General features: G+C 38.9%; 1 protein-coding gene across 1 annotated transcript in view; it reads left to right on the forward strand.

Moving 5' to 3' along the window:
• The window catches only part of XXYLT1 (xyloside xylosyltransferase 1), a 178,856-nt gene extending 156,412 nt beyond the window's left edge, over positions 1 to 22,444 (forward strand). Inside the window, exon 4 of the mRNA XM_075202250.1 lies at positions 19,768 to 22,444. Coding sequence (XP_075058351.1) covers positions 19,768 to 20,164 — 397 coding nt within the window. The 3' untranslated portion in view covers positions 20,165 to 22,444. The remainder of the gene's footprint in view (positions 1 to 19,767) is intronic.
• The last annotated feature ends 2,814 nt before the right edge of the window (positions 22,445 to 25,258 follow it).

Consider the following 25,258-nt stretch of genomic DNA (forward strand, 5'->3'; position numbering starts at 1 on the left):
TCCATCCCCTAAAAAAGATTGAGACTTGTAGAAGATACCTTTTATTATATAGTCTATAGCATCTTATGCACTCACAAACTAACTGGTGACAGAACTTAAGTATGAAAGAGTGTCCTGCTGCCTCCTTCTGTAAATCCTCAAACGTCTCTCTTCATTTAATTTCTAATCTGAAACTATGGGTCATACTGCTACTTCTTGACTGTAAATGAGGAGTGCTTCCACTCATTGACTACATGATAATTAATTGAGGATTTTCACATTTTCCTTTTTGCAGAAACCTCTATAGAATGTGCAGTTTTATGACATTTAGTTGAGTAGTGTACTGTATATACTGTTGCTAAAACACTAAAAGAAATATTAGAAATGGATTTCATGTGATAGCTATAAATAACGCTATTCACCTTCATAAATGACTGTTCAAAAGTACAAAAACAGATCTGCCAACTCACACTGACACACCCTGCTGGCTGCAGGAATCACACTGAAAAATATCTCTGCTGCTGGGGATTTTTTAATAACTACAGCTATAATAATAAGTTCCATGTCCAGTGTCTAATGACAAATAGTTATGAACTTGCTAGATGTTATAAATTCTACTCGTGGTTACAAAAACTAGTATGATGTTGGTATTCCTGTGTTCACTTATGTGTCACAGTCCAGAAACAGCAGACCACGGTTTTAAATTATTTCCTATATTCCTAAGAAGCTATTTGTTTGTTTTTTAGAATTACTATTATTTTTTATTTGCAATATAATCTTTTGTATTCTAGGATTGACCTGCATTTATTGCAGATCAGGCATGTGTTGCACATTTTTAATTGATTTTTATTCAATGTTAGTGGGTCTAATGGGAGAGTCCCGATCTCCCAGAGTGTCTCCATGCACCAAAATTAGGTTGGGGATGACCAGGGGATGTTTAAAGGAATAAACACTATGGATTTAGTTTTTTTAAATGAAAATAATAGACCAGTAACGTACAGCATCTTTCACTGTTCACATGGGGGGCATACCCTATGGCTGTTTTCTGCACTGCGTAATGCAAATCCCTCTGATGTCAGCCCGGTAATACATCAAGGAAGTATGTCTACATTGTATGTGTGCCCTTGAGTGAAGCAGGCTTCTGCTTTTCATCACACTCAGGTACATGTTAGATACTCTACTAGAGATCTGAGTGAGTTGTATTTCGAAAATAGACTATGTTGGCCTATAACTTTATTTTAAAAATGGACTATTCCATTAAAAGAAAGGATGGTGTAGGTAGCTATTTAGGTGTGTTAATGTGCAGAACAGGCTTGTGCACAGGGGAAAAAGCAGGAAACATTGTGCAGTAATGGAGTAAGTGAGGCCGCTTATCCCAGGAGGATAGTTTGGAGAGGTTGCTGTGTGTGCTGGAATGGAATCCTGGAGTAATGAACCTGTGTCCCGCAGGTGGAAAAAGACAACTAATGTTTCTGTAGTGGGAGGTATTCGGTTTGCTTCTATAGAATGCCTGAAAGGTAGGGGCTGTCAGAACTACTGGGTTATGCAGGACACACTAGGAAGTGTAGTATTAAGAAATACTTTACAATAATATAATTTATCTAGTGCCTAGGTTCCCAAAGTGTGCGCCACGGCTCCCAGGGATGCCGCAACGCTGTCACAGGGGTGCCATGGCCAGGAAAAAAAGAACTTACCGATCCGGCGTCGCCCGGGACCCAGCATCTTCCTCCCTCCTTGCTTCTCTCTGAATGTCGGGCGTGACGTCATCACGTCCGATAAATTCGGTGAGAAGGAACAGTAGAGAGGAGGATGCGGTTTTCCGGGCGCCACCAGATTGGTAAGAAGAAAGAAGAGAAGACAGAAGAAATAGAATAAAGAAGGCCACGTATGGCAAGTAAAGATGCAGAGGGGAAATGGTGATAGGAAACAGCAATGTAGAAGCAAAATAATGAAGGAGGGCACAGAGAGTGTGTGGCTGCAGGAGGGCACAGAGTGTGTGTGGCGGCAGGAGGGCACAGAGTGTATGTGGCGGCAGGAGGGCACAGAGTGTGTGTGGCGGCAGGAGGGCACAGAGTGTGTGTGGCTGCAGGAGGGCACAGAGTGTGTGTGGCGGCAGGAGGGCACAGAGTGTGTGTGTGGCGGCAGGAGGGCACAGAGTGTGTGTGTGGCGGCAGGTGGGCACAGAGTGTGTGTGTGGCGGCAGGAGGGCACAGAGTGTGTGTGTGGCGGCAGGAGGGCACAGAGTGTGTGTGTGGCGGCAGGAGGGCACAGAGTGTGTGTGTGGCGGCAGTAGGGCACAGAGTGTGTGTGTGGTGGCAGGAGGGCACAGAGTGTGTGTGTGGCGGCAGGAGGGCACAGAGTGTGTGGGTGGCTGCAGGAGGGCACAGAGTGTGTGTGTGGCTGCAGGAGGGCACAGAGTGTGTGTGTGGCGGCAGGAGGGCACAGAGTGTGTGTGTGTGTGTGGCGGCAGGAGGGCACAGAGTGTGTGTGGCGGCAGGAGGGCACAGAGTGTGTGTGGCGGCAGGAGGGCACAGAGTGTGTGTGGCTGCAGGAGGGCACAGAGTGTGTGTGTGGCGGCAGGAGGGCACAGAGTGTGTGTGTGGCGGCAGGAGGGCACAGAGTGTGTGTGTGGCTGCAGGAGGGCACAGAGTATGAAGGTGAAGGGGCACAGTGTGATGATTTTTGTAGATATTTTTATTTTGTTTGATCTTATTCCTCCTAATATTAGCTGTAAATTATTCTTTGACAGAAATATAGTTGAAAAAAATATATAAAAATATTCTTTTCTCTTGGATTTATGTGTATTATTTTTGCAAACAACTTACTAAGTATTTCTGTCCTGACCTAAATACTTATTACACTATTTTGACCCAACTACTTATAAAACGGGACTGCTCACTAATTATTTTGGAGGGGTGCCTTAAAAAAATTATGGAGACTCTAAGGGTGCTGCGAACTGAAAAAGTTTAGGAACCACTGATCTAGTGCATACCTATTATACTTCAGACAATCATCTATATAATGTACATTTAATGGTTTTGAGACATCAGAGTCAAAAGTGTTACAGTGTGCAAAAGAGGAAGAGATTTAAACATGGGGAGATAAAATTAAGTGCTAATTAGTCTATTTATCAATAGGATAAAAGCTCTTTCTTGGGGCTTTTTACCATTTATCAAAAGCGCCAGTCCTGTAAGGACTATCGCTGGCAGTAGCCTTTTAAAGCTTGGGGAAGCCTATATAACAAGGCTAGATGCAGTACAAGTACCACTGCTGTCTTCTGAGGATGGCAAGAGCTGGGGGTGTCCACAAGACATAAAGCTTTATTATTAAATGATAAACAACACCACTAAACACATTGACATTATGCACCCTTGAACAAAGCATTAAAGACTTACATATAGTTTTTGTTTACATTTTTTTGTTAGCTGTCAAATGTAAGTTTGGCATTTTTGCAAAGTGCTAATTTGCACTGTGAAAGAAATAAAAAATCAGTTTGTATCAGAGGCGTGATCATAAATGTGGGGGCTACATAGCAACAGGGTTTCTAGTGGAGGAAAACTTCCCCTCACTTATCACCAGTCCAGCTGCTCCACTGTGCTCTACTCTTCCTTCTCAGAGACAAAGGGAGTATCCAAGTCCCCTTTCCCTCTGAACAGAATTTACATTTGGAGCCTTACAATGTTTGCTGACACTTGCACACAGCATTCTGGGTCTTCAAATTCCTTGAGGTGTTTGTCACAGAGCAGGGATATTATGTTCCCTGTTGACCACAGACACATCGCCATTCTCCTCCTGTATGAGGGGTCTACTAGGTCTCGACCTGTCCAGCGAAGGGATAACACTGACCTTACCAGCAACCTCTCTTCCTGCTTCTGCAGCTTCTGGCCTAGGACAAAATACAAATGATGAACTGGAAATGATACAGGACGGGAAAGGGATTGTAAAAGTGATAAAGCTTGAATCAGGTATCCGCACCTCACTCTGGATGCTAATACCTTGTGTATATTCTGATCTAGGGTGGGAAAATTGCATGTATTGCCCGCAGACAAGATTCCCATATGAATACCATACTCACCGTATGTGATGGCGCAATGAATAGCACAAGCAACTGAGAGACACTCACCGTAGTAATTGCTGTTTTGGTTTTTGTCAACTTAATTGCTCCTGCAATCCATGAGGCACAAAAATTTAGCCTATCAATAATATGTGCCAACCACTCTAGCTTACAAAAACATCCAGCACCTTGGTCCTAACATCACTCTAAGTGACCAGTATGCTGCACAAAACGAACACCTAAAACTAGATGTAATGTATTACACTGACTAAGGCCTAACAGTGACATCCACAATGCAATTAAGCTAAACAGCAAAGGAAAACAACAAGGAACACACCTAAAACCTACCTTCTGTGGGAGCCTGACTAATGGGTTCTATTTGAATTGGGGAACAGCAAGATGTGAAAGGAAATACTGTACACAATCAGGTGGGAAAATTACTGGAACAATGGTTGTGGCGGGAGAAGATGTTTTGGAGGGAAAATTAGGCAAGAATGCAATCCAATATGGTGGGACTAAGTAGACCGCAACCAAACACCCTGGTGGCGATTGGACCTCTCTGGTGGTCTAGCAGTGGAGACCAAGGCCTTTAAACCAGGCTATGGAACAGCCTGAGAGCAAAGGAGAAGGTCACGGCTTAGTACTGCCGATGATGGCGTGGTAGACATGGACCTGTCTCCTGCTTGACTGGTGCTTATAGGCCCGACATCCAAATTACTAATACCCACAGGCCAAGGTGCCTGATTTAATGGTGCACATGGACCTAACGCCAGAATTAACTTTACCCCCTGATGCCTTGCCTAATATAACATGCCTAATATAACATTCTCAATGCTATCAGAGGGCAACTGTGAAAGCACTTTGCCTGCCCTCTGCTGTATTTGGCTACAAAGCCACAGTTTCCATTGTCTTCTTTCTTTACATGCCAGTTTCCACTATTTTCTTTCTTGACACACTGGCTACTGCTGTCTGCTTTCTTTCTTTCAAATATGTGCTATTTACAAGGTGGGCGATGATTGGCACGTCATGGCACGCCTGTTCAAAATGCCTGCAACTTGTCCAGGGCAAGAGCTGCAGCTGCCAGCAGAAGCTTACCTGTCTTTCGTGGACCTCTTCCATCAGGTGTCTTTTCCCACTCCACAGAGGGGAGCAGGGCCTGGGTGGGCACTTTTAGCTGTTGGTTACAGTTTATGTTACTGGCTAGAGCTCTGCGGCAGCTTATAATAAAAATTGGGAAGGGCACACAGAGTCGCAAACTCTAAGGGGCTCAAAGATTCATCATCCATTCTTAGTGATGCAGGTATATACTTGCAGTAGCTTTGTTCCCAAGGACTGTGAGCGGTGTAATTTTATGGACATATGACTTGAGTATTCGGTGTGTTTTACTTTGTCAGGCAATGTGTTTTATGCATAGTGTCCATATATGGAAACCTGTATCCTCCATGACAAGGGACACATCACTGTTGTATCCATTACTTTTGCACTTTTAAGATACAGTATTTATACACAGATTGCATTAATACAGTCAATTGCATATAGTAATAATGCATATTTACTATTATTGTGCTTAAATGATACACTTCAAATAGGAGGCTTGTTGGTTTAAAGTAATTGTACATGGTTATAAATGAGTGTGTGAAGAGTTGTTTTGGTACAATCAAACATTTAACAGGCTTCTGTTGTCGCTTTTTAGATGATTATTTTCTGCCTTACAGGGAAACATGACAGCTCTTCCTGTTTATGAGACAGTGTCGCTGTGAGGCTGTTAGAAACTGTGTGACCTAATTTCACATGAGCTGACCCAGACATAGCTAATATCTGTACCTTGCCTCTGCAAAAATGCTCCCTCAATTATATTTGTCCTTCCAGCTCTGTAGATTAGAATTAGAAAAGACATCTTCTGAACCAGTCTCCCGGCAAATCCTTTCTACACAAACACACGGCGACATATCTTTCTTATATTTCTTTTGGTTAGAAAAAAAGGCTTTGTGGTTTCTGGTGGAGGTAAATCAGTGGATACAACAGAGTGTTACAGGTCAGTATAGACAATAACAGTATATTAGCAAACATCATTGTAAAGCAATATATGGAATACTGCACATCTGACTGTACATTCATAAGCATATTAGACGTTAGAGGACTGTCAATTCATGAAGATTGTAGAACACCAATTAAGACCCCAATCAGCAGGCTTTTATATATTTAGTAGGAATCCGAGGAGATTTCAAATATCCATAAAAATTTACAGTGGGGGCAGGTGTGTTTTGTTGTTGTTTTTAAATGTGTGTATCTATTGGCCACATATTCTCTTATTCTCAGTGTTTTCTTTTAGATATACTAGGATATTTTATATTGTGTGTAAATATTAATCCGTATTTTAGTTTGTTCCGTATAAAGTGAGATCAGTTGAGTGTTAAGTGGATTAAAGAAAATTTATTAAAAAATATTATTTTCTGTTCTTTTTTTTTTTTTTTTTTTTTTTTATAAATTCTTTTTTTATTGTTATAAAGAAATGGTACAGCTTTTACAAAGGTAAATCGTATTATATGGACAGTTGAGTATTATCTTCAGTCATTTATCACAACACATCGTATATATAGCCAACCATGCCTGTGATAAGAATCAATAAGATATGTTGAAGTAAATAACAATAGGCAACACAAATATAGCTAAACACTATACATTTCAAAATAATGGGGGGAGCGTATTTGCCAGACTATTTGTCCATAGGATAGGGGGAGAGGGAAGGCGGGGAAAGGGGAAATAAAACGTGGTCTTTATTTATTCCATTATATAGTATAAGTATTAGTATAAAGAAGTTTTCTTGAACTCCATCCATTCGAACCATATTAGATAGAATGCCCTGGATTTATCTTCTGAAGAGTAAATCAGATAGTCCATGGACATATAAAAGTCTAATCTTTCGAACCATTCTTTAATAGGAGGGGCAGTTGTTGACTTCCAATGGCCCGGTATCATAGCCTGTGCTACACTGCTAAGATATTTCACAGTAGATATTTTGTATTGGCAAATGGGTATTTTGGAGTCATTTAATAGCCAATAAACTGGGCAATTTGGTAGAGCAGTATCCACTATTTCACTAGAAAGGAGCATAACAGTATCCCAAAAAGGCCTTTGAGGCGGACACGTCCACCAAATATGTAATGGAGTGACCGGCTCCCTCTGGCATCTCCAACAAAGATATGGAAATACCGGGAACATTATAGCTAAGACGCTGGGACATCGGTACCACTGAGACAACATTTATATATCGTTTCCTCCACTCGCGCACACACACAGAGCTAGTTTGGGTATATTGGAATATTTTGATCCACTCCGATTTAGGAATAACAACTCCCAACTCACGCTCCCAATCACCTGTAAATTTCGGTAATTTACAGAAGGAATGTTCAATTAATATACTATATATGGCAGATAATGTGTGTTTTGGGTGTTGGGTGTTCATGTATAAGGACTCAAATTGTGTGATTGTTTGTCCTGCGAACTCACGAATCTTTGGGGAGCCTATAAAATGTTTCATCTGTAAGTATCTCCATATTTCTGAGTTGGGTAAGTCCCATTTCAACTGCAAATCAACAAAAGGTATGGCCCCTGAGGCACCCACCAGCTGGCCGATACGAGTGATCCCTGCTTGTATCCATCAGTGGAAGGCCTGTTTTATGCACCCTGGAGGAAATTCTGAATTATCGAAGAGTGGAGTCAAGGGTGAGTATTTTTGTTGAAATATGTGGTATATTTCATAATCTGGACCCACCTTGTCAGGGTAGGGGCAATTGTTGGGTGTTTAATAACAGAAAAAGATGGTTGCCAAGGGGTAAATTTAATCTGTGTTCTTAATGTGTGCCACTCAATCCACACCCATTGTTTATCTGGTCCTCCTCTCATCCAGTCAAGAACCCTGTTCAGCATGACGGCATCATAATAAGTTAAAAAATGTGGCAGTTGTAAACCATCAGCATGTTTGTATCTTCTATACAGGATATCATGTTTGAAACTGTGCCTTCTGCGTCTCCAAACAAAGTGTCTTATAGCTCTAGGTAAGTCATTAAACCATGAGGCAGGAATATAAACTGGGAGTGTATGTAACAAATATAGGACTCTAGGCAATAGATTCAATTTCTCAAATTTTTTCGAATGGCAGCTGTGATGGGAAGAAAATTGTCTGCATAGATCTTTAAGAGGTCTTTGTTTATAATTACCCCAAATATTTAAGTTGGGTGGGAGGCCAAACGAAGGGGAAAGCTGGCTTCAGACCTTCAACTACCGCCAGTGGCGTTGTAATATTGAGGGCTACGGATTTTGAATAGTTAACCTTAAAGTTAGACAGTTCTCAGAATATTTGAAATTACGACATCAAATTCGGTATTGAAATTACCGGGTCTGTAAGGATTGCAAGGAGATCGTCCGCAAACAGAGCTAATTTGAATTCCCTATCTCCTAACTTCAAGCCAGAAATATCTGGGTTCAGTCTAATGGCCCCTGCCACAGCCTCCATACACAGAATAAAAATCATTCGGGACAGGGGACTGTCTTGTCCCATTAGTAATGTTAACAAGCTTTGACAAATCGCCATTAACCCGGACCCTAGCCGTCGGATGTGAATACAGCGTTTGGATCTGTGCTAAAGTTAAGGGACCCAAACCCAAGTAACAAAGTATGCCCATCATAAAATCCCAATCTATTCGGTCGAACGATTTCTCCGCATTGGTAGATAATAGATAACATTTACTAATACGGTGTATTAGTATGTTGTATTAGTAGATATTACACACTGGATCTAATACTTTTGTTATATTATCTCGTGCCTCCCGGCCTGGAAAGAAACCTACCTGATCTGAGTGGATTATCTGGGGCAATAAGATTTTCAGCCTATTGGCTATAAGTTTGGTATATAATTTTTTTTTTTTTAACAAATAAAATTTTTATTGGTTTTTCAAGGTTTTTCAAAAGGGGTACAGAAGAAAAAAAAAGGGGAAAGGGTACATAAAGGGGATGGAACACATACACAATATACTTGAGAAAAAATACAGCATCAAAATCAAATGCATCTGACTATACGTTGTGTACATTCGGCTTGACTAATACTTTACACACCATCAAACAAAAGATCATTCACCAGCGTCATTGTCATTAGAGGGCAAGGTAAGCGAACGTGATGGATTTCCCTCCCCATCTGTCACATAATTATGCCAGGCTCTCCACTTAATCAGCGGGGACGATGTTGACGTGGAATATGGGACACCCAGGGTTTCCATTTCAAAATTGTTGGCATATAATTTTAATAAAGTATATAATACCCTTACAGCGCTACATAATTTTAAGTCTACATTTAACAACGATATGGGTCTATAGCTAGTGCATAGAGCTAGGTCCTTCCCTTCTTTAGGTATTACAGTGATATATGCTACCAGGGAGTGGCATGAGAAATGGGATTGCGCAGATATCGAGTTGAAGGCCTGAAGCATAATTGGCATTGATTGAGTTTTAAAGGTTTTATAACATGATACGGTAAAACCGTCAGGGCCTGGGCTCTTCCCTGAAGGGGTTGTCTTGAGTGTTTCCTCTAGTTCTCCAAGGGAGAAGGGAGCCTCCAACATTTGTACACTCTCTGCATCTAGTGTAGGGAAGTCACTCCTGTTTAGATAGTTGGCTATACGTTCCTGTTTAAGTGAGCGTGTTGCTTGGTTTAAGTCACTAGTGAGGTTATAAAGCTCAGAATAATAAGTGCAGAATGCCGCGGCTATACCAAACGAGGTGGCGCATAGATTCCCGTGTCTGATTCAATACGTGGTATGTATAATTGTGTTCTTTGAGCCCTCAGAGCACGAGCCAAGAGTTTACCAGGTTTATCCCCCCATTGAAAGATCTTGTTGCGGCATTTACGGTAGTCAAACGTTATCGTATCAGATAGCAATTTATTTAATGCCTTTCTGACTTCAGCTAACTCAGCCAGAGTGTTCCCCTCCTGTGAAACTTTGTCTCATCTCTAGAGATTTGATTTTCTCAAGAAGGGTGTTTTCGTCAGCAATTTTTTTTTTTTTTTTAGAAGTGTACCCAACTGTATAAGTTTTCCCCTTATAACGCATTATTTTCTGTTCTGTCTATAATTACTAAACTACATTTCTACAAATAGTATGGAGATGGTTCCTAATATCTTTGATCAGGAGGCTAATAAAAGTTTAGTTAATAGCCGGTTTCCCGACCCTTGTCTAACAATGGAAGCTGAGAAACTCAATGTAAGTATTGTTACATGTGGTTTGTTAAACGGGTATTCTACTTTTTTTTGTTTGTTTTTTAAAGGCAAATTTACACAGGCACCCTTTTTTCCAAACTTCTAAATTAGTGGAGGTCCCGATGTACTTCTGTCCTGTACTAACTGTTAGTGGGGCCTCTGTTGGGATGACAAATATTACATGTTGACCGATGCTCAGCCCAAATGCAAAAATGTGTTCACCAAACCGTTCTAGCTAAATTCATGTCACATCCTACCTGCTGGCAAGCTGAGCTGTGCGTAGTTCTGTCCTTAACACCCACTGAAAAGAAAATTCTTCTCTCTGGGATCTAGGGCTACTTTTTCCTCTACTCCTCAGTTCACGTGAAAGCGGGCTTCCTAACCGTTATAATTAGTTTGCTGATAGAGCCATTTCCTGTCCTGCCTTAAACCATACTTGCCTACTCTCCAGGAAGGTAGTATATAAGACTTCCAAGGTCACTCTCCCATATCACCTGAATTTCTCTAGAGAATTGAGCAGTGTCTTTATGGTGGGATTCACTGTGTATTGCATCATCATGGCCCCAAACCCACTGTACAATGCCGCAAGGGGCGGTGCCATGAAAATGCAGATTGTGTCGCTACAACCCCTGCACTTGCAATCTTGACCTCCCTCCTGGAAGATTCTAGAGGGGAGATCAGAACAATCGACAAGTATGAGCTAAACTCCAGCAACCAATTAGACTTTATTGTGGAACAGAAAACTGAACTGCTATAGGAAGCTGAGACGTTATCAGCAAGTGATGACACAGGATTATAGATAGTTCCTCAGGAATCTGTTGGGAGGAATCTCTTTAATAAGACCTAAGAGTAAAGGGAAGGTGGTGTCCAGGAGTTCAGGGCCCAGTGTCATTTTCTTGGTCACCATGGCAACCTAGCAAGATCTTATGTGTATATACTGTATGTGTGTGGGATGTTAACCCTACCTATTCTATGTACCAATGTTTATCATACCCAGTCCTCAGTTCTAACAGTGCAGGTTTTCCAGGTGACAAGGGAAATAATTATACCACCTGTGGATCTGTTACAGTGTGTCAGTCAGTAATGAATACACCTGTGGTAAAGCAAGGAGATATGGAAAACATGCACTGTTAGGGGTCCTGAGGACCAGATTTCAGAGACACTACTATAGACTACACTGGTGGTAATTTGCAGATTACTGACAAGGCAATTGAGACTGAAAATAGCTTCCACTCCAACTATAAAATGATTTAAATTTTGATTATAGTGTTCCTTTAGCTTACATAGCGGAGTATTAAACACATTGCTTGCAAATATTCTAATAAGGCATTATGTAAATTTAATGCTGATGAATGGGAATATATTTACAACAGTACACACATAAACATACTTCTAAGCTTAGCTGTAACTGTTCTTAAAGAAGCATTTCTCCTCTTTAACACAGCTGGTTCTCTTGACAAAATTAATTATTATATGCCAATATTTCAGTAAGTCCGTCTGGTACCTTGTATCTGGCTGATTGAAACACCTCCCAAAAGTGTCAGCCAAAATATTTGTTAATTTAGCCCAAGACACAGGTTAGGCTTCCTGTAGTGGTGTGCACTGTAAACTGTTTTAAACGCAGCTCTGCACAACAACTATTTCCTCTCTCTCTTTGTTACACGGCTGCTGTCCAACGTTTGGACAATGGGTTCAGTTTCAGTTATGCTGAAATTCACATTGTGGGATTTTGCCTTAAATAACCCTGTGACACAACTCATTGTGCAGTGTATTTAATGCATGGCTCAAATACAACCAGTTTATACTGTGTGTCATGTTACTCTTGTGTGTTTAGTTGTTAAGCATAGTTACATAAGTTGATATTTATGGGCCCCATAGCAAAATTTTCTAAGGACCCAATTATGAAACATTCACATACAGACAGGGGCTGGCTGGAAACATTTAGCCCAAGGGGCAGTGGTGAGACTGCTCAGCAGCCTTTTAGGAACATGACCCAGCCCAAGGTAGCCCATTATGGGAACAGCCTAGGGGGTAGATGCCCCCTTCCCCTGAGCCCTGCCAGGACCTGCATACACATGGGGCTTTGGCGGGCCCCACAGTAACTGCACCCCTACACCTATGGTTGTTATGCGCATGTATAATTAGCCAGCTAGGTTATTGTATTTCTTTACATTCTAATATGTATGCTTTTTGCAGATTTTTTGGGGTAAGAATGGTTAAGTAACAAATCAACCTAGGTGGTAAGCATGAACTGTTCCCTACGGAAATATATTGTGAAATACCAGCGTGCATATAAAGTCTCATTAAACAAAGACGACATCTCTGGTACACAGAAAGTTTCTTTTTCAAAGCGATATTCCCTGAAGATCGTTCAGACAACAAGAAATGTCATTTCTGTGTTCCAGTTTAGTTAAAAGGAACTATATATAATAATGCAGCAAGAAAATATGTTTTGTTATGGGGAAGAGAAGAGAAATGTATAACAACTGCCACAGGTCCAGTATTTGTTTCATGTAGATGTAAAATATAAGTATCGCAAATGTTGGAGGCTGCTAGCCATACAGAAAGGTTGGTATAACCAATACTCCGCTCCGACTACTACTGTATTCATCATTTAAATTATTTGATAAATGTATGACCAGCACTAGACGTTGTGAACTTCGCTTCTGTTCCCTACATTGTTTTAATAATAATTTTTCCCAATCGCTAATGGTAAAGTAGCAAATTACTTACTGTAATCTTTAACTGGTGTGGTGTTATTATAATGGTTTTATAGTACCAGTTATGCAACACTGTACAGAGAATATTTGTCATTCATATCAGCGTTCTCTGAAAACCCACTTCTTCAGACAAGCTTATGATATTCCTCAACCACCATCTTAATCTCCCTAGGTTACTCTATTACCACCCTCTACACAGCTAACACAAGACAACAACCCTCTGACCAACATTGCTACACATACAGCCCACTCAATACTTTTACCTTTGCATTCTAGCTGGTCCAGAGTGCAATATGATGTAGCACGTGCCCTTGTGTTTCTAACTCCCATTGTCCCATAGATTGTAAGCTTGTGAGCCGGGTTCTCTTACTTCTCTGTCTGTATGTATTACACAGTATTGTTTTATTAATGTTTGTTCCCAATTGTAAAGCGCTACGGAATTTGCTGGCGCTATATAAATAAATGATGATGATAGTCAATCTCATTGCACCACACATGCGCTCGGTGTAATTGAAAATAATCAATGTAATGCAGATTGCTTATTCAGTAATGTTTATGTGCATCTTACATGCCTTTATTACTCCAGGTAACACTAAAATTACATCCCTGGTGCCAGGTACCATCCTACCCCCTCCCACCCACGACATTCACTGTGCCAGATGCCAAACATGTGATCTCATAATCATCTTGCCCAGTAGTGCTCAGGATAGTTCCGCTGGCTACGTTTGGGCTAGGTTGGTTCTGGGCAGGCTGTGATTGGTGGTCTGGTTAATCCTCATAAGAAGATGGTGTCCTCACACTTCTTTTTTCTATCCCTCAAGAGTGATATCTGTAAGCTGTGTCCTTTTCTGGAAGAGGAGCTGATCACATGTAGCACTCGCTGGTGTTTTCCCTCACTGCTACTATTCTCTTCCAGAAAGAGCTTATTGCTTCTGTTGGTTAGTGGACCATCTCTCTCATCACTGTTAGGACAATAGAGAGCCATCCGGACTAATTGCAAACAGGCCTACACTCAAGCAACCAGCAGTCACAGGGGAAAATAGATCAGAATAGCAGTTAGAAGAAGGGCACTTATCCTGACGATGTGTAAATGTTCAGCAAGTTATTATCAGTTACAATTTTCATAAACTGGAATATCCAGAGTAGGTGCCTGTGTTTAGCATATAATACAGTCAGTTTATGGGAAAAATACCTATGCGGTCAAAAGCAATTTCTTTTACAGGAACATAACTAAATGCTTACTAGTAATCTTCTCTTTGTTTGCTGTCTCAAAGTTGTTTTGTTTTTCTTCAATGGTTTTAAAATAGTTTAACTGTTTTATTGTTTGTCATTTGTTCATGGAGTCTGGAGACAGCAACCACTTCCTCTATGGAAAAGTTTCCATCCTCCAACTCCACAGTATGACATCTTCACCAAATACTTTTCTATAGTGTTCACTTTCCTTTTCTTCTTCATTGTTAAAATATTGACCTGAGCACAGAACTTCTCAGAGATAACTTTTTTAGGTCCAGATTTAAACAGTTTCCACCCCTAGGCCGCTGTTGCTGCGTACCCACTAACCCCCCCTACCATGAAGGACAGTTTTTCTACCAATAATTAAAAACATGCCCACTTCCCCAACTTGAGCAGAAGTAACAATACATATAAAATAAGTAAGAAAATGTAAAACAATATTGAATTACAAAGCAATGGTGGAAACTTAAGGAACAGACTGCTGTCCGTGCGATTTAACCACCGCTTGGCTTTTCCAGAAAGTGGAGCTGCTTTTAGCGATCACCAGCACTTTGCTATCGGTGGCTCTGTCTTGTCGGTAGAATCTTGATTTAATGTTGGATAAGTTCTCTCCAAATATACACTTTATTTAATAATCGTTACACTCACATATATAGTGAGATTGGACCTAGCTGTTAATTTTTCTCCATGGGTTCTTGTCAGGGTTCCCAACTCTCTGGACATCTAGCCATTATAAAGAGGCTTATCTTCTCTCTCTCTCTGCTGCTACCGTGGAACTAATAATGATGCTGTGGATTGACATCTTGCTCACCACTGTGCATAGGCTCCTACCTGCACAGCACTATAAAAATACAGATGGGTAGGCTCTATATCAGGGGTGTCCAACCTTTTAGCTTCCCTGGGCCACATTGGAAGACGACGAGTTGGTTTGGGCCGCACATAAAATGCACTAACACTAACGATAGCTGATCATCCCAAAAATCATAGAAAACATAGTTAACATATTAAACTTATTTGGAAATGAAGTTAGTAAGAGTTAGGAAACCTGTTGCAGAATCATGATTAAAGCAGTAGTCCCATTACCAGCTACAATTTAACTTACCTGCAACTGCCCCTTAGTGGGGTTCGGGGAATTAAATGCCAAAAACTTTTTTTTCTCTCTTTCTGCACCCATGAATCATTTTTTTTATTGACCAGTCTGAAATGGTCACCGATATAGGAGCATCAGGAGGACTTATAGCAATCTACAGAGATTTAAAGATAGGGTGGCGGGAAAAATAGCTCATGGAGCAGCCTCCGATGAGGGTAACAGTGGGTGATATTTTCACCCTACTCAGCACTGCACATTTAAAATGGTTTAAAATATTAAAAATACAATTATCTCTTAATATTTATATTAGATACATACAGAGAACACAGCTAGTTCATAATTGCATGGTGCAGAAAGTCCAAATTCAGAGTAACAACAATAAGATACTGGATAATCTTTCACTGCTGCTGATAGTTCACGCGGGTGACTCCTCTGTGCTGCGCTACGCAATGGATGTCGGGTGTGATGACGTCACCCCGACATTCACTGTGTGCGCCACACGGAGGAGGAGACCAGGGAGGGAGCCGGAGCGGCAGCTGACGTGACCGCAAGGTAAGTATTTTTTTATTTTTTTTGCAGGATTTTTTTTTTCAGCGCTGCCCCCTTGCCACAACCAAAACGCCTGCTGGGCCACATTTACAGGCATGCTGGGCCACGGGTTGGACAACCATGGTCTATATATTCTATGCTATTCTTCATTGTAAGCCCCGTCCAGTAAGGAAGTCATGGACACACTATTTGTATACTCACCTATAAATGCATATGGCATTAGGGCAGCACAGTGGCTTAGTAGTTAGTACTTCTGCCTCACAGCACTGGGGTCATGAGTTGGGGAAAAATAATATATAACACTGGCTTGCAAGAGCCCATGGGGATCACAATGTGGATATTGAACTGTGCTTATACTGTTTTTAACTTGAACTCAAGATCCACCCACTGTTAGTCTGGGACTAGATTTATATTTTGTTGTTTTTCCTATATGAAAAATGTAACCTATTAATGAAGTCAGTTGCAGGATAGTTGCACCCAAAGCTACTTGCTTGGTTCCATAGTCTGCTGTCAGACAATTTTAACATCATAGACTATAATACAAACAAAAATAAATCATATCTTTAGTTCTGCTTAATGATTGGCATAAGTAGCCAGAAATGGTATCAGAGTTTAGTGTAAAATAAATTACATCCTACAAGAGTCATTTCTTTGCATCTCCATCAGAGCAGCAATACAAATACTTCTATTTGTGTTTGTTGCGGTGCATTTTAACTTTGGTGCAGAGACTCTTTCTTATTTCATAAATATTTAATCCACTTGTATAAACATCTTTAAAGACAAAATGAATTGGTCTTGAAAGCCTACAAGAGAAAAATATTGTGAAAACAAATTAGGTTTCTTGGGAAAAATTCAATTGGGAACCACGGTGTTATTACATTTCCTAAACAAAGAAAAAGATTCCTTTGAAACAAATGGCTATTTTAGGGGATTAAAGTGCTTAATGCTGTGAAATGATTTTACTGATCTAAACATGACACAAATAACCATGTGATGGCAACGCCTTCAGTATTTCTTTATAGTGAAAGTGAAACTAATTTCTCTGCAATGTATCTTTATTTCACAGACAAACACATTGGAAGCAATGGATATTGAGGTTAAATTAAATGTGTATTTATGCAACAATTTGTAAACTTTAAACTTTTGTTTTAAATGTTATATATCTGTTTCTGATTGTGACCTCCTTGATGTGACTTTATTTGTTTTGTCTTTTTACATTTCCTAAATCAATAAATATTAAATAGCTTTCTCCAAAGACATAACTTTTTAGATGGGTTTTCTATAGAAAAAAAATACTTATAATTCTTCGCACAGATAGCATGTGACAGATAATGTCATTCATTAACCAGTGCATCTGTTTTTGTTTTATCTGTATTTCTTTTTATTAAATTGTATTACTACTATTTTTATTAGTAACAGTATTAAGAATAATAAAATAAGTGGCCTTGTTTGTTAACCATGCATGATTTATTTTGTTGATTAATCCATAGATCAATTACTCTTTAACTAACAAATCCTTCTTTTTACCATCATGCACTGAACATATTGTATTATAAGTATTTACAAAGTTAATAGAGCTTACACTATACAGATCATTTTTTTTTTTGCACACCCAGTTTTAAGAAAAAAGAAGGTTTAACTGTATATTTTTTAACCCCTCAACAAAGATTGGTTTTATTGCAGAGTACAGGCACCAATCATGGCCTAAAGGTCTTGCAAAAAGGGACAGGAATTGATCTGTTCCTGACCTCCTGATCACAAAGTTCAATTAAATATAAGTGCAGAGGAGAGAGGTGATTTGGGAGGCCCAGTAGGATAAGAGCTGACAATTTACTCCATTGTATTGTGACTGGGAAGTGTGCCAGACATTCAGACCTGGTCATTTGGGCTCATCGTCTTACATGTGGCATATCTTGTTTTGCTTTTGTGCGCTGTTGTGCCCATAAATAGGTGATTATGTACTGTTTAGAATTCTTTATTTTTCCTAACATGCGAGTTGAGATTGTGACCTATCCATGAATGCAAACCATGTGCTTGTGTAATGTTTTGTCTAAACATGCCTCCCCTCCCCTGTGTCTGTATGTATCTATGTCACTCTGTATCATTGTTCTTATCAAAGTAACGTTCCCTAATTATAATAATGGGATTAGCCATTAGACAGAAATGCCATCACTTGTCTGATCAGATTTAGAATGCCTTATATACACATACAATCACAGCACATATGATTAAATCTACTTTCTTTCATGTAGGCATGAAATTGTCCCAACTAGCCTACTTCCAGAGGATCAAAACTTGTATCAAACACTCGTTCATTTGAGAGGAAAACTGTAGAGAAGCTGCCAGGTTTCAGTGAAAACCATGTACTTCGGTCCTAAGATTAAAATTAATGTTTCTAATATAGTTATCTTTGAGATAACTCTGTATTATTGCTAGATTTTTCCCATTATTGTACTTTGATATGATACCATGTATAAATTGGCTGGTCTGACTATATAAGATCAGGGATTGTCAGTTGCACATATTGTAATACATGTTAATCTGGGCAGCTAGCATCAGTCATTCTTAATTTGGCCATTCCCTATACTCATCTAGATTAAATCTAAATAACAACCTAACTATTACCATTCATAATCAGTTTGTATCTTACCCGCTTCTTGCTTCTCTAGAGTAACTTCTTAAAAAAAATTATTGGATACCACTGGGATCATCTCACCAAAGTTAAGGGGGCAGGAGAGCCACAACAGGGACTGGAAACTATTGCATTATACAGTAACAGAGCACTACAGATGTACATTCATTAGGGGTGCAGAATTGGTGTGACAACATTTTAAAAAAGGGCCTTGGCACTCCTGCTTAGGAAGATGTTCAAGCCATAAAATGTGAAAAGAAGGTAACCCCCATTCTGTATTTAATATGCAAACGTGAAAAAACTAATTTATTACACAGAATTACGAATGCTGTATATGAATATCTACATAAAAACATTCAAAGGGCATTTTCTGATATCTGATTCTATGATGCTATGTTAAAATTAAATGATCTATTTAAAAGCATTTCTTGCCAGTCTTAGATATTTGACATAAGTCATGGACAACCATGGTTAATTATATATATATATATATATATATATATATACAATTTAGTCAATCCTGACCCCTTATCACCCATTATTCAATCAGAATTTCAAGATAATAATTCCTAAGCTTTTTATGAACTGATTCAGGCTTGCTTTAAATTTTTGCACGGTACTGTAAATGCTTTATAGATTCTCTAACCAAATCAGTTGCTTAACATTTAAGCCACTGATTGACTTGTGCACCATATAGACAAGTAGATAATAATAGTACACATTGAACCTCTGGTTTAAAACATGAAGCTTGCAGTTAAGCAAATTTAGAATGCAGTATATATCATCCTAGATCAGTGATTCAGTCCATGTAATGAATGTTGTATAGTAAATTATAAGTAGTTCTGTTCTTGTTGAATTATGCCACTCTTTACCTGACTTGGGCTCTAGTATGTACTTCTTGCTCTGCCCAGTGCTATTAAATAAATAAACTGTGTGCTATAACGTAGATTTATACAGTAAAGTAGCCATTAGACCACACTTTATAGCTATTTATTTACTAGGCTGGTAAAGCAGAGTGTAGCTTGTAGTTAAGTGTACCACTCACAATGGTGGTAGAAAGTTTGTAGGCAAAGCCAATGATTAGGACAATGTAGTTTATCTATTCACTATGAAGTAGTTCATAAATAACTGAAAGGCTGAATATTGGATAAATAACTATGTCGCCTCCGCTATGTGACAGGTATATTTTAAAAATTAAAAGATTGTTGACTTAATTGTTAACTTAACTTCTTCCCTCTCCTTTTTGTTTCCCAATAGACATACATTTTGGCAGTACCGTCGGGAAAACCCAAACACCAATGTTGGTGGTCCTCCCCCCGATGGAATGCCTGGGTTCAACAGTGGAGTGATGCTGCTGAACCTAGAGGCCATGCGCCAGTCCAAACTTTACAACCAGCTGCTGGAACCCAATGCTATACGCCTGCTCGCTGAGAAATATCACTTCAAAGGTCATTTGGGGGACCAGGACTTTTTCTCCATGATTGGGATGGAACACCCAGAACTATTCTATGTTCTAGATTGTGGCTGGAATAAACAGCTGTGCACATGGTGGAAGGATCATGGCTATAATGACATCTTCGATCAATATTACAAGTGTGAAGGTCACATTAAGATATATCATGGCAACTGCAATACTCCCATCCCAGAAGATTAGGTTATTCAGTAATATAGTGCATTTTCTAGAGCAGAAAGGGCAATGGTAACGTCTCATTAGTATTTTGTAAAATTAAATGGGTATAATCCATTTTTTCTTTGGTTCAACTAAAGATAACTAATTTGCATTGGTAAAGTGTTGTAACCAATTTCTCTAAAATAGTCTAATTTTAGTCCTGTACACATTATCCTTCTTTTCAGTTGAAATGGGCTGCAGTTCACACATACATACACACACATTGAGTGTTAAAAGTGGACAGGTATACAGAGGTATGCCATACCACCACTTCTCCTGCTGCCTTCATTGTGAAACTATATATATATATATATATATATATATATATATATATATATATATATATATATATATATCCCAAAGTGTCTACTAAATGCACGTGACTGAACACTGGATTGTTTGCTGGAATGACAAACAAAATTAATGAAATACAGAATGTTCACTAAGCTACTTCAGAGGCAAGCAGTCTAGACCTTCTCTCAACTTATTAAACAAAAAACCCCACTAAACTTACATGATATTTTTTCCTTTTTAGCAATGTGCCAAACACATAGATGGACATCTATGTAAGTGCTTTGAATTTGCTCATTTACTCTGTCATCTGATTATAGTAACGTTATTGATTTTATTGGGTTGGTCTTAGCTGACACTAAAAAAAAATGCTCCTTTTAAAATACCCTTCTAATGTGTTTTGTTTGTTTTAATAATGAAACTTTTATGTTCCCTAATTATTTTAGTGTAAATTATGTATGTAAACTGAAATTGCCGTAAATGGTGGTGTGGTTTTTCCAGCAATTTTGGTAGCGCTTATTACCTTATATTTTATTATTATTATTATTATTATTATTATAATTAATTATAATAAAATGGGATTGGTACATCTGAAAATATTGCAGATGTTTTTTTCTAGAAACTTTGTAAAATAAAATAAATACAGTCAAATCCAAGTTGGCAATGACTCCTAATAATTTTCTAGCTGGGTGCTCATTTATGGCTTGTCAGACTACCATGTATTGGAGGAAGAAACAAGGGCACTTTGGTATGTGATGCAATGGAATTAGTTTATTTGCACACAGGTATAAGCTGCAATGTTTAAGAAGTGTAGTGGTTCATCAAGCACCTATTAAATACAAAACATTGCAGCTTATACGTTTGTGCAAATAACAAGTCTTCAGTTGCATTGCGTACCAGAGTGCAATTGTTTTTCTTTTCTTTTAACTTTTTATAAATGTCTTCCAGAAATAGCTAATGGTAGATTTTATTATAATTGTATCTGCATGCCATCATCTTGTCTGTTATTTCTTAAACAGAAATTATCTCAGTCTCTGTGGAGCCCTTATTGGTTATTTAATTATAGACTTAATGTCTGATGTCCTCTACTCCTCAATGATTATTCTGTGTGATCCATATTTGATTGGAGCAGACTGAAAAATGCAGTTGGCCAATGATCACATTGTTGTGCTTCTGCAGCCATAATACATGGGCTCCTCACTATAGTCTTTCAGACCAATTTGTCATCCACATTCAGTGATCAGGGCAACCAGTCAGATCACTTGTGGTTACTGCTATGTGTCCTCAATGTGTAAATGATGTATATGTTAATGTAACAGTATGCATACATTTTTATTCTTTACAATGACTCATTCATTTTTTTTAATTCTCAACTGTGTATAAGAAACCACTGATACAGATATTGTGTTTTATGTTATATCTAAAGTGTGTTGGTTACACACAAATACCTCAATGTTCTTTTCCTGAAAAAATGAAAATGGGTCCTAATTACGTTTTGTACCGTTTGTCTAAGGTGAGCGTTTGTACACTACTTTATGTATTTATGAGCATATTTTATTATTGTGTGTACACAAGACCTGCATATGCAGAACAATCTAGCAGACAATGGAAATGGTTCTAGGTGATGCATTAAGGAATAGGCTAGATTTTAGTATATAACACTTATGACAAATAAGTAGACTTTACATAAAGTGCACAATACTGGACAAAGTAGTAATATAAAAAATGTCAGTATGTTGCAGGGTAATGTGCTGACATACTGTTGGATATAATTGGTTTCAAGCAGTAGAATGGGACTATGTGGAGAGCAGGATATGTTAGGCATGTAATATGCTACATAAATGATGTATGAGAATTTGTTCTATGTTGTTGTTTTGTTGTTGTGTTTTTATTATTTCAACACATTTTATGCTGGTACTTTACTTAAGATGTTACTAGTTTTGTCAAATAAACTATTTCCTTTGCGTGCTATTATGTTTTGTGTTCCCTTCTCTTGTTCTTTTTCTGTAATATGATGGATCTGGCTATACATATAATATATACACTCTCGGTTTATTTAATATAGTTCTGCACAAGCTACAGTTTAATAGAAACATGACTAATGGAGAAACTAACCTCTGTAATCTCATCTATTAAACTACTAATGACCATAAAACATTTGTGACGCAGATATGTTTTACTTTATATATACTGAACATTGTGTCCATGCATATTATGCCCCATGTGATACTTTAAATTCTTCCTGAAATGTCGTCATGGGATGAAGTGTTCTGATACCTAGGGCTTTCAGCATAGCCTTTACCATCACTCCTCTGTGGCGCCACCTACTGTTCCTCCAGGGAACTCGGGCAACTTGGCCATAAGTCGGCTTTGGAAGGTTCCTTTACATTCTAGGTGATTTTGCCCCTTCTTCCTTCGCTGAGTTGCGATACAAATACAGGTTTCCTCAAACCTTTTTCTTTCCATATCTCCAGATAAAAAATTGCAATCAGAATCAGTTGAACAAAACTAAACTGAGAGGCCTTACCTATTTGGAAGTTATTTGTTGGAGAGGAACATCTCAATCTTATATAACCGTATGCTATCTCTTGAGTCTCAATCTCCTAAACCACACAAAGCCCTATCAGCTTGAGTACATGCTTCTTCTGCCTTTTGCATTCTATCAGCAGCAAGACATACAATTTACGTTTGCCCATCATATTGTATAGTATTCAAAGATGATGCCTAAAGAACATGTACTTTGTGTCATCTGGGACATTCTATATGACTGTTATGTGATGTAATTAATGTACTCATAACTGCATTTTTTTAAGCTTACTTTGTATTACGTATTTTAGGGTCTTTCTGGTTTGCTGTAGGCTATATATTATTAATGTACTGTTAGTTTCATAACACATACACACACATATACTGGCAGTTACCGCAAGGCAAATGCAGCTTTGGACCCACCATGAATCACGGTTTGTGCAAATGCACCTAGATTTTGCTGGGACATATAGGTTTGTGGAACATAAATGTGGCAGTTGCAGAGGGGGAAGAGTTGAGTGAAGTTAAGGTGTTCCTAGCGAAATACAGAGTAGGTGCCCTGGTGTGCTTCCTATGGAAAATCAGTGCAGAAACAAGACTTCACATTTTGTGAAACTAGATTATTGTAATTAAGAAAGAAGAACATAATATATATATAGCAACGTTGTAGCCCTGAGGAGCTGGGAAGAGCTCCATCACTTTTAGCTCAAGGCTGGTAGCCTTATGCTGATCAGACTGGGGCTAATATTCAGGATAGCACAGGGGGAACACCTGTAGTCAGAGCTGGATTAAGGCTCTGGGGGGCCCGGGGCACTTTAGGCAGGGAGGCCCCTATGATGTAACATGGTTATCATTTTAGGCAAATACACAGGCAATGCTGTGTGCACTACTGTTAGGTGCATGCAGCTCTGCCTTTACAAGCAGTACAGTGTGGAGGGGGACATACCTCCCAACTGTCCTTGATGTCGGCCCCAATCCTGACTATGTGAGACAGTCACCCAAATTCAGGACTGCCCGACCAGATTCAGGACAGTTGGCAGACTGTCCTGCTCTCTCCTACCTGTTCTTGTCACGGTCACTACCTGTGGCTGCTGGTTTCTTTAGTTGCTGCTTGTCTGGATCCTGGAATGTTGGGGGCCCTATTTGGAAAAAAACATGGGTAAATGAAATTTAGAAAATTTCAACCAAACTAGCATTAAATCAATAGTATTTCCCATTTAATATATAAACATATTTCCCTCCCTCGAATCAGCCCTATCAATAAATTAAATGGCATTTACATTTAAAAAATATAATCATTTTCCACAACCATCCACGGCATTAAATAATTCATATTTCACATTTAAGAAAAATATCTAATTTTCCCCAAACAGCCCCACATTCATTTATGAGCTTCCAAACCACCCCAGCATTAAATGTAAAGGTCCAATCACCCCATCTTAAACTGATAGCCCCCACTATTAAATTAAATTGCCCCACCATCACCCCACAAATAAAATAGCATCTATTAAATAATTAGCATCCACCTGCAATCCAAGATTAAATTAAGAACCCCGTTCCCTCACCCATTATATTAACATACTACCCCCCTCACACACACACATTATATTAACATACTACCCCCCTCACACACACACACACACACACACACACACACATTATATTAACATACTACCCCCCTCACACACACATTCTATTAACATACTAACCCCACTAACTTTGTTCTATCCGCTCGCTGTATGACCTTGTTTCTCTTCACACATGGGACGCACCTGTCATGTGGTGCACGTCCCATGTAACACCAATAGCAGGCTACACATAGGGGAAGGGGAGGATGGATCATAAGAATCCGCTACCAATGATAGAAGGTGGCTGGTCTCAGAGGAGGGGCCAGCCACCAAGTAATAGAGACTTGGACCAGTGCAGGAACCGGACCAAAATAGAATTTTTTTCCTGCCCTGCCCAACAGGCATATGCCCCCCAGCTCCCCGTCCCAGCCCGCCCCAGAAAATAGCATTGATACTGCACATTAAAATAAAAAAGAAACACTGATAAAATGACATCAGTTTTAACATATATATATATATATATATATATATATATATATATATATATATATATATATATATATATAAAATATATATATATTTATTTATTTATTTATTTTTTTGACATGTTATCACTGTTTCTTTCTTTTTAATGTGCGGTATCATTGCCATATATGTGTGTGTGTGTGTGTGTATATATATATATATATATAAT

This window comes from Mixophyes fleayi, chromosome 3 (assembly GCF_038048845.1).
Source record: "Mixophyes fleayi isolate aMixFle1 chromosome 3, aMixFle1.hap1, whole genome shotgun sequence".
Lineage (NCBI taxonomy): Eukaryota > Metazoa > Chordata > Amphibia > Anura > Limnodynastidae > Mixophyes > Mixophyes fleayi.